This window comes from Idiotropiscis lumnitzeri, chromosome 6, assembly GCF_059441095.1.
Source record: "Idiotropiscis lumnitzeri isolate Australia: NSW breed Sydney's pygmy pipehorse chromosome 6, RoL_Ilum_1.0, whole genome shotgun sequence".
Classification (NCBI taxonomy): Eukaryota; Metazoa; Chordata; class Actinopteri; order Syngnathiformes; family Syngnathidae; genus Idiotropiscis; species Idiotropiscis lumnitzeri.
Window position 1 is genome coordinate 13,140,570 of NC_142396.1, and position 11,287 is coordinate 13,151,856.

The window sequence follows — 11,287 nt, forward strand, 5'->3', positions numbered from 1 at the left end:
CAAAGGAGGAAAAAGGAAAAGCAGTGAACAAAACCCTTAGAGAGACCATGGAAAAATATTTAACAAGGATGAAAAGAAAGGCGCAGAGCCCACACCTCCTCCAGCAGCCTTGATTAACATTTTAATTCCTTTTGCATTCAATGGATGAAAAGCAATAGTAAAATGACCAGTTTGTAGTTGTATATGAAATGTCAACATATTTGTTACAGTAAACCGACCACTTAGCCTATCAATTTATATCCTTTCGATTTATGTTGTCTCTGGTACTAAATTAACAGTATTCGTCAAAGTAGTAGTCGTAAGCTTCCATTTCTCCGCTCATCAATGGCACAAGGGGGCTTAAGTGGCTTGGCAATCAAAAGAGTATCAATTATGACATTATATGACATACAGCATTTGTCATATAATGACGTAATTGATGGCTTTCCATCTCCAAAAAATACAAATGTGTTGCTCTGGAAAAGAAACACCTGCATGTCGAGTTTTTTTTTTTCAGTTTTGAAGTTACCTTTATCTGATAGTTATTTAATTTATTTTTGGTTGTGAACCATTTACTGATAATATAGGTTGTCAAACGACTCATCATTTTGTATATATGATACATTTGAGATGGAGAGATGGGTTGGGATAGGTGGGCCTTCAAAAGAAAATTTGGATTGGTCCTCAAATTTGGTCAGGGGCCTCCTCGCATCAGCTATATGTTGATCAAGCATTTTCTGTAACACTTAAAGCTTTAATGTCCCTCCGTTGACAATCCATTTGCTTTGTAAGACAACAGAAACAAAGACCCACTCACAGGCAGCTTGCACACTTATTTACCAAAGCAAAGAGGACCAAACTACACACAATGACAGGGATTCAAGAGAAAAAAATAAAAACCCTCCCCAGAAGCATTGCAGAAGCAGCAGCTAGCACCCAGTCAGAGTAGAAAGCCTCCACCTTTCAGGGGGAAGGGAAAGAAATAACCACCATCTGGGGTTTAGTCATGGTAATGCCAGGGGTTGGGGCTTAGTGATGGGGAAAGCATTAGGGATAGAGAATAGGATAGGGTAGGGTAGAGGTTCTGCTGGTCTGTGGCTATGGGTAGCCGGCCGGACAAGTGGTGACAAACAGAGTGGACATTGAGCACCCTGTGGCAACACTAAAGAGAAAAATATTAAAATATCACAAAGCTTGTGGCTGGATGGTTGAAGGCATCCTATAGTCAAACAATTTGTTACAGTTGCAAGAACTTCAATGCATAGCAAATCAAATGTTAGCCAATTACCATTATGATTGAAGCAGCTAAGGTTTATACATGGAAATGGTATAAAATGTCTTATAGTATTTTTAAATCTCACCCATTCTTTATAATCGGGTTAAATAAATACAGTGGAATCTCGAGTGATGAATATCCCTTTTTATAAACAATTTGGGTCGCTCACTAAATTTTGGTTGGGAAAATTAACTGAATTTACTAAGGGTGTTGCAAAACAACTTTTTCACTTGGGTATAATAACGATATTGCAGTACTGTACAAAGACATTTTAATCAAGAGATTATTCAAAGAATGAACAATAGTCCATAAATTTGACAAAATATGACCCATTTGTTCCAATTCCGCAAGCTAGACCTAGACGCTGCTGCATAGAAGAGCAGGAGCAGAACCTGGAATGGACTGCTGATATATGAGCGCCAATATCAGAGATTTTGGATCGAGACAAATGCAATCTGATACTGTATTTTTGTCTGATATCATACCAATATCCAATACCTGAGAAACAAAATATCTGCCATTACACTACAACAATAGCACTGGTGGACTGAGCATAGTCTGGTTGCAGTACATAAAACCGCAGGCTGAAATGACACACCAAAAGGACTGGAAGCTCAAGTTACAAATTTAATTGATTCCATGTGCTCGCTGGTAACGTGAAATGTTCATAAATTAAGGTAACGTTTTCCATAGAAATGAATGGAAATGCAATTGATCAGTTCTAGACCTAAAACTAAGTCATAATTAACTTTTTATTTTTAATCAGTCTGTGGTTACAAATAAATATAATACAAGATATAAATGAAAACATAGTATTATGAAGAAAAAAACCCGACAAAAAACATTGTTCATAACTTTAAGGAGGGAAAGGGGCAAAGGTGGACGATAGCTCCACCATTTAAATTGGGTCTTTTTCCATAATGACATGGGCAAATTCTGATTCAAGTGGGGTTTTTTAATATGCATACCGATTCTGTTAAAAAAAAGTGACATTGTCATTCAAAATATTAATTTGCAGCAAATTTGTTGCCAAGTATTTGATCCACTACCAACCATGAACAATGTTAGTTCCCTACTGACATACTCCTAATCTCAGGCAAATCATTCCCAGAATGAGAGACACCTGTCCCACAAACTCAGGGACACACCCAACATCTCCACCATGGACGAGACCAAAGAGATGTCTAAAGATGCCAGGGATGAAATGTTGACCCACACAAGGAATGGAATGGGCTGGGCTACAAAACCATAAGCCAACCTGGGCTACGTTGGCTCCTCTATGCAAAGCGCCATTTGTGACGGGGACCTATGTAGAGTATTTTGACTGGCTCTGAAGATTTTGTTTGGTTATTTACGATTGTGTTATAGATATTTTACAATACGTCATGTGTAGAGCGCTTTGGCAGCTGCAGCTGTTGTGAGAGCTCTACATAAATAAAATTGAGTTGATTACTTTAAAATATTTTTTCAAGTATTAGCATACCTGGCCTTGTGCATAATCAAGGTAGAGAGATAAGTGACAGTCATTGCCGTGTGTGTCACTTATGACAGTGCCCAAACCTGCTTGACCTGTTGCAAGGATGTGGTATTAAAAATAAATCTTGTTTCCTTTTACAGTGGAACCTCGATTTAACAGACCTGGAATAAACAGATTTTTAATTTAACAGAGAGAAATCTGTTTCCGTGAGAGCTGTACTGATTAATAGATTAATGACAAATGAATGACGACAAATCTTGCCCCAAATCCCCATAATTTCACATTTCTGTAGTCCTCCATGAACGCAGAGTAAGTATGTTCACACAGTAGGTAATTTCAGTTTTTATCTGTAGGTGCCATGTTTAAGATCTTTTCATGCAATATCAATAGTACAAGTAAGTTTTTCAAATCCGACCCAGGCCTTTTAGTATTTGATGTGTGTCCAATACAGACACCCAGATCGCACTCGTCTGACCGATAAATCACCAAAAGCCAAATAAATACATGTTTGGGAGAGGTCTGCGGAAAATTGTCCGTGCATCAAAAACTGTAAAGCGTAACAGTGGTTATTTTATATTTGACTGTTCATTTGTTACGTGCGTCAATGACATGACGCCATCTTTAGTTTAGCTCTCAAGGAGCGTCGTCTCACTTTCCACAAATATTTCTACATGCTGGCAACTCACTCCTTTCATTTATTCCATTCTAATAACTAACTGGTAATAATTTCAAAATTTATTTATTTCAATATATGTTAAATTATTTCACTAATTTGATTTTGACACGCTTGTTTCCCTTTGGATCATGAAATAATTGTATTTGTCATTGTCTCAAATTAAATTCAATCAACGGGCACTGGGTGGGACAAGCACTGTTCTAGCACCAACCAAATTGCGTATTCTTGGATGTGTGAAGGGAAGCTACATTGTCAGTTAAAAAGTCTACACACCGCTGTTCAAATGGCAGTTTCTGCAGTAAACAAAAATGAGACCAAGACAAAAAAATATTGCCCATATACATAAGTACCCTGTTTTTCTATGGAGTGTGAACAGTACAATCCGGATAATCCAACCTGGGCCTCAGGTGGATAAAAATCTAATATGTATGTGATGCCTCATCCGCACACATCCAATCTATAAGTCATCAAAAGACCAGTGCGCGCTCCTCGTGGGCATGACATAGTGCTCGGGAGATAACATCGTCCATTAATCTGCAGCTGTTTTGAGTAACAGTTGTTGTCTTCACGTTAAAATTTAATACCACATGAAACATGAAGCATTTAGTGGACATTTGTGGTGATAATAGTTATTTAGCCGGCATCACAGACGTTTACTTATTATTTGCTGCGATCACATGACGTCATCTTTAGTAGACGTCTCCATTAAATGAGGATTTCTAGGTGACTTGCTTCAAATCCCAAAACTATTTCTACCTCCAGCCGTCTCACTACTTTGGCGATATGAAATGAACACCAACAAGCAGAACCGTATTTACCGCCATGAAAAATTCCCACATCACTGGGCATGAAACAAATGTTCTAGGGCTGAATATGAGTTACGATAGCTAGCAGAAGACATTGTGTGTCGCTACTGAAACAAAGTACGACAATGACAATTGTCACATGAACAGCCACTAATGCCGGACGGAGCCGCCCTGTAGAGTTGCCGTACCTCCAGGGATAGCACTAAACAAATTATTATAGTGCAATTACAAAACCATTCCTAAATGTTTTATTAGCTACTTCATGGAAGGAAAACACTGTTTAGATGTTAGAGGTGTGACAAAAGAGCAAAATATTTGGTTCGCTTGATATTTTTGTGAACAGAATAAGCTATTTGTTTCTGGATTTTGGGCAAATCGTCTCAATGTTCTATTGTAGTTTACAAGAAAATGTGGAAAAAGTGAAATCAAACTTTTTTTAAGACTAGTCAATTCTTCTGAAAGAATAATATTCTGTGGGTGTTGATTATTGAGTCAAAATGCTCTAAAATAGCAGGCACTCTATGGTTGTGATCAGTGCAGTGAATGAGTTATTAATTATTAATTTCTTTCAAAACAAGTATTTGTTCAACTACAAAACCTCAACTGCACAAAACTCCCATCTTAATGTCAGACCTATTCATCCTTGCATTTTGAACACTATACCCTTTCTCAAGTACAAAATGGCCTTACATTAGTCTTACATTTTCATTCCACTATATCGACAAGTTTGCTGCCTTGCATCTTTGCACACACTTTAAACCGTGAATAACAATGCATTTATTTCCATCTTATTTACTTTTTGTTTTATTTTAACAATCCTAGGGATTTATTGTGCTAACCTGGGACCTCGGGTATTGAAAAGTATTTCATGCCAAAGCATGGCTCAAACAAAAAAAAAAAAAAACTCTCTGACTTCATTTGCAGAGCAACTTTCTAACATTGTGGAGCAAAAAACAGCAACTTCTGGATAGGAAATTTAGTGTGTCTGCTTTGAGCAGCTAATCCAGTTTTCTTTTGTCGAATCGCTGCCCTGTTTTAGAAAAGACTCTCTCACTTACAATGCACAGTCTCCATCCAACATTAAGCGGGAACACTTGCATTTGATTAGAGACATTGGCACCATCATTAAAATCAAATATGTTTTGTAGTTTATTACCTTGCAGACTCGACATTCTGTCTTTGTATAGTCAATATAGTTTAAATGTGTCCAGATTAGGGCTGAGCGATAAAGCGAAAATTTACCGTTACCGAAATTTATTCCAATGACCGAAATCATTTTGCCCATGTCGGTAAATTCTGTGTTTAAAAAAAAAAAAGAAAAGCCTTTTCTGTCTGCGGCAATGTTCATGCCCCTTTTAAAACGACTTCAGCGCCTCTAGTCACGTGACTCCGTCCGTCCGTCTGATCGAGAAAGAAAACAGACGTCGCGGCCGTACCTGGCGATTCAAATCTGGAAGCTTTTTCACCACCCACAACACAACCATGCTGTGCTTAAAGTTCAAAGTGAGAAGCAAGGTTCGACAAGTAACAACAGCCCATAACGGGGGCGACACCATACGAGAGAACGTCTCAGAGGTGGATGCGATAGCCTAGCACATAGCCAAAGATTTAGCTCCTCTCGTTCCAGTGGCGCGCACAGGATTTAAACGCTTCATGAAAGCCGTATTTCCCGATATGGACTACATCGGGCGGGGAGCTTAGACATGTCAAGCATTTTGCATCTACATCCGACTTGTGATCGGGTCGCAACATGGATCCCTGACTGAGCCTGACTGTGCATTACATAGACGACAAGTGGCGACTGCGCACCAGATTACTCGAGACGGCACAATTTCCCCGATGATGCACACTTATTTGGCTTGCATTGACATTTTCTTTCATTTTATTTGCCTTTTTTTTTTATTTGGCTTTATTTACATCATGCCAGCATCTTGGCGCAATCTATTTGCAGAAAAAGATTTTGCAAGAGGTACCCTTTTTCTTTGTGACATTGTTCAAGTCATGCAAAGCAAGCTATTTGGAATGTTTATTCAAATGATTTTTGTACTTTTATTTTTCATTGAAAGTAATGTGTACCAGTTGGTCAATAAAAAAACTGTCAATATGCATTTCCTGCATTTATTTAGATTTTAGTCCACGGGGGAAATTTATCGTGCATTTATCGTTACAGGTAAAATTGCTCAATTTCTTGCGATATTGATTTGAGGTCATATCGCCCAGCCCTAGTCCAGATATAACTCCCTTTTCTCGTTGTCCCTCATTTCCTTCACTATTCCTTACTAGTGTTGCGTCTATGCCGAGCCAAGCCCATCACCATTTGTTTTCGTACTCCCCCCCCAGTAAAGATGTGTTCTCACCATGTTTCTTTGAAGATGTGCGTGTTGTGTAACTGGATTTGTCATCACACTATTTCTAAACTAGACCATCCCTACTCTGCCTTACGCTGGCTAGTGGATGTTAATTTGACTTATACTATTGGTGGATTATCTATTTTGATTAGCAATGGAATGCAGACGTTGAAGAAGACACACATACAGGGCGGGTCTTGACCAAAAATGTCTTACACCTGAAATCTGGCACAGTACTTTAAGCCATGGGTTCGTTGAATCAGAATAAAACATAATTCAATCTCAGGGGGTTGCCATGTTGGGTGAAACTGCACTCTGCTGCAGACCAGAAATAAAACGAAAACTACCAAAACACTTTTGCCTGCTAATACATTACATTTCCATTAGCCTGGTCTGCTAAAAACTGATCGGTAGTAACTGCAACTGTATCCGACGGTCAGCATCAAAATGTAAATTTGGAGACTATCCAGCCATTCATTATCTGAAGCACTTCTCCACACAAAGGTCACGGGCGTGCTCGAGCCTATCCCAGCTCTTGAGGCTGAAGATTAATTTTCACCTATGAAACTGCCTTTGAAAAGTTGTCAGCCAGCTGTTGCGAGCCTCCAGGCCACTTGCCTCTAGCAGAAAGCTGAAAGCCACTAGCTGCAAACACTGGTGAGATGGCGCCAAATTATTATGTTGATGGCAACAGTTCATAATGCCAATAATGTATAAACAGAGGTCTGGCCAGCTTCCAGGCGAAAAGTCGACGCCAGCCACCACAACAATTGCTCATAATATGGATTAAGGTAGCACGTCGCTATGTGCTGCGAGTGCCAATTACAAAATACAAGCCCAATAAGGAAGGCACTGCTTTTCATGTATTTTTTGTTAGGCCTTTATTCTGCACATGGCCCATGCAGCCTGTTGGTGCCGTTTTATCATATTAAATAGTATGAACGATCATTGTGACCGCTGGCTTGTGTTTGATTGGAGGCTGGCCTGAACGCAGTCAAAAGTAGGATACCAACTTGAACGATTAAAAAAAAGCTGTCGTGAGTCTGTCAGGATTTCGCCATTTGCCCGATATTTACTTAGTTCTTGCTGAATATTTACCAACTTAGTCTGGTCTTGTTTTAAATAAAGATGGTGGTGAGGGCTGGTATGTCACATTCTCACAAATTCACACTCCCACAAGACTGAAAGCCCATGAGTATGTGGATGCAATGTTTTCATTTTTTTTTTGTTTTTTTTAGATAAATACTACATTTGCGTAAAGATCTATCAGATCAAAAAGATGAGCACATTTAAAGTATAAAGTTCTGACATCTTGGATTTATTTCTCCTTTACCAATGTTAAACAGCACAATTTCAAGTCTTCAACAAGACTTTCTCTTTCCTACGGCTCAATCGTTGATCAAAGAATTTTAAAGGGGTTAGCCAATTCTTACACCTTGTTATCAAATGTTACCTGAATATTCCTTTGCAGTTCACAGTTTTAATTACAGTGACAGTTTTGACTCTGGAACTGATTTAAATTTCCATTATCTCTCAGAGGAAATGCTATTACGTACAAACATCCAGCTTGGAGAAATCCATACAGCGGTAAAACAAGACTAGCGCCATTCATCAAATAATCAAAGTTAATTCATAATTGTTTCTAGTATTGCGTACGCTATTTGAAGAATTTTCAAATACACAGTTATGCCCATAAAGATACAGTGTACAAAAATGTAACTAAACATAAAATGTGAAAATATTTTCAATAAAGTGCCTCACAACAGTTCATACTTTTTTTTTTGGGGTGGGGGGGGGCTGGGCGGTATATCATGAACATATCTATAGCTGGATATGAACATTCAAGATAATACAGAAAATTCGGACAACAGTCATGTGGACATTATACGCTGCATGTACAGCTCGGTCAACCAACTAAATTCCGAACCTTTTGAAGTTTGTTGTTGATCGAGAGCAAAATCCAACCAATGACAAAAAGCATATTGGTCTATTGATCTAAATGACATCACATTCTTTCACCAAATCGCACGTGAGCGGGAAATGGCCGCACATTCACTCAGAGAATCTTTCGTGAGAGGGAAATTATATCACGTTCACACACCGGAAATTATATCACGTTCACACACCGTAAATGACATCACTTTCACTCACCGGAAATGACATCACATTCACTCACTGAATCATTCGGGAATGGGAAATTACCTCAGATTCCGTGAACCCCTATAGCATGGCAGTATGTTCAGGAAAATCCCTGGCTGCTTATTGATCATGATTGATAAATAGCGCATTCCTTAGCTCAAATTAACTGAGAAAAGGACAAATCACTTGAGGAAGTGATCCAATCACTCACGTTCACTGAAAAGATTTCTTTCTGAATGAATCGTTTCAGAACGACAACATTACTGCACCATCAGGACTCAGTGTGACGCGCTGTGAGAGCCTTAATAGGTGGAAAAGCACTAGAAAAGTGAAAGACCATTGAACATGTGCTATATAAATTAACTCATTCACCACCAGCCGAGTTTAAAAAAAAAAAAAATTTTTAAAGATCTTTGACGTCTTGATCCGTCAATGGTAGTCAATGAGTTAAACTGCCTTGCCTTCTGACATTTCACTGCAATATCCAGCCAAAATACATATGATTGTTTGCATATAAACAGGGTTCAACCAGTTCAGTCATGCCTAACAGTAACAGTTGATTCTTATATTAAAAGTCAGTGATAGTTGATCGTTATATTTATAATTCTTTTTAAAAACGTGTATAACGTGTCAGTACCACTGTTACATCAAAAGATGAAGCGCCTACAGTGCTCTCAAAGAGTGATGGGCAAACACGTACAGTATACAGTGCTTAGTGACTCACGGTGACGCATTACGAATAGTGAAACCGAGCATTCCTTCAAAGATGTTTAAAGCAACAGGTTTAAAGCAACAATTCGCACTTTGTTTTAAACTTCTCTCAAACGCTATCGACTCCGGCATTTTAAAATTTATTTGGCGTATCCTTTTGGGCAATAAAGCCATTGATTTGAATCCAATGCCATGTGATTAGTTTTCAACATCTCGATTGACTCATCACGTAGTGATTGACGCTTGTTGTGACACACGAGCAAGACATCCCTTTCGATGAATAAAAGTGACACGGTTGCCTAGCTGTGGACATTTCGGAATTAACACACGTCGTGTCCCGTCTCTCAAAGCGGTATTAGCAAAGACACTTTGAACCAACTCTCATTCACTCAATCCCAAACAGGGGGGAGCAAACAATGCCCGAGAAGCATCTGCGTCTCGCTCCCCAAGCCAGATGGCTCACGACTGCAAGACAATAAACTCCCAAACCCACGCCATGAACTTAACTTCGTGAGACAAACAAGACAATAAAGCAACAAGAGCAGAAACTATATGAATATACTTGTTTCTTATGCTCACTATCACGATTCTATGTTAATCATCAAACTTAGGAAGTTTCATTTTGTATCGCAAGCACATCATCGCACCCAAATGTTGTTATTTTAAGTGTAGCTACTATGTTAAGTATCAACGATAGATAATTATGAGAGTGGATCTTTTAGAATAGCTGCACATAAACGCCCAGGTTGGATAGAGAGAACAACACGCAACTACAACCTCATTGTTGACTGTCTTAAATCATGCAATCTCAATTCGGCCTCTCTGGCGACCTTTACTGGCGACTGATTAACAGGTTAATCTAAATGTTAGCGTTGCTAATCAGTTAGCTAGGTTGTTGTAATGTGAAGTAGTAACGTTAACCGGTGGAAGTTCAAAGAGCGTAGTTCAAGTGGCTAGTAGTTCGTAAAGCACCTTTGTGGAACGAACACACGGAAAAGCTGACACAAACAACACTCAATTTCCACAATAAAGACTAGTGGTGTTGCTGGCGTGGAGATACGATTTAATTTACCTCGATTTCAAAGTCGGGAAGGTTGAACGCTGCTCTGAACAGCGAACAGAAGTGGGCTATGGCGGGGACTTCCCACCAAGACTGGACTTCTTCCACAGAAACTGTACATCCCTGGGACATTTTCAGACTGGTGGAATTGTGTGACCCTTGTTTTTCACATTAGAAAGCGGTTAAAGTTTCAAAAGTTCAATGAAACGCGTCTGACAAAACTTGCTCGCGCAGTCCAACTCGCTTAGCTGCCATTGCGATTCGCCGGGCTCTTCAATCTGTTTCAATCAGTCCCAGCGGAGGTGAACAGATGGGCTGGGCCATACCATTATTCGTCAGAAAGGGGCGAACGTATACTTGGCATTCAAGTTACTTCCACAAATACTCAAACATATTAACTTTTGCTTCTAGCGTACCACCGTTTTAGCATATTTTACTAAATCTTACTTTACTCTTGGCGGTTAAGATCAGAAATCCTTATAAAGATAAAAAGCAAATGTTTTTAATCCCTATTGGACTCGATTGTGCGACCTTCGTTTAAAGGGAACGTTTTGAACTGTGAACTAACGATTAAGTGTCGATAATTGGTTTGTCTGAAGTATTTTTATGAGTTTAATTAAAAATCGTTGATTGGTATATCCACCCAATACTATTTGTTTGTTTGTTTGTTTTTTCGTACAATGCCTTCACACAGGATAGTTGCTGACACTTAGACAAGTATAACAATAACAACAACAACAACAACAACAAAACCAATGTTAAAAACGATTGTAATGCCTACACACGCCTCTGGTTGTATTAGGATTTGGTCAACA

General features: G+C 38.9%; 1 protein-coding gene across 5 annotated transcripts in view; it reads right to left on the bottom strand.

The window, feature by feature from the left end:
- cecr2 (CECR2 histone acetyl-lysine reader) overlaps nucleotides 1–10,752 on the bottom strand; it is a 40,129-nt gene extending 29,377 nt beyond the window's left edge. For 4 of the 5 annotated variants that reach the window (XM_088299098.1, XM_088299096.1, XM_088299097.1 and 1 more), the window contains exon 1: nucleotides 10,485–10,752. In XM_088299098.1, coding sequence (XP_088155224.1) covers nucleotides 10,485–10,604 — 120 coding nt within the window. In that variant the 5' untranslated portion in view covers nucleotides 10,605–10,752. The remainder of the gene's footprint in view (nucleotides 1–10,484) is intronic. The other variant, XM_088299099.1, reaches the window with a different exon arrangement.
- Between the last annotated feature and the right edge of the window lie 535 nt (nucleotides 10,753–11,287).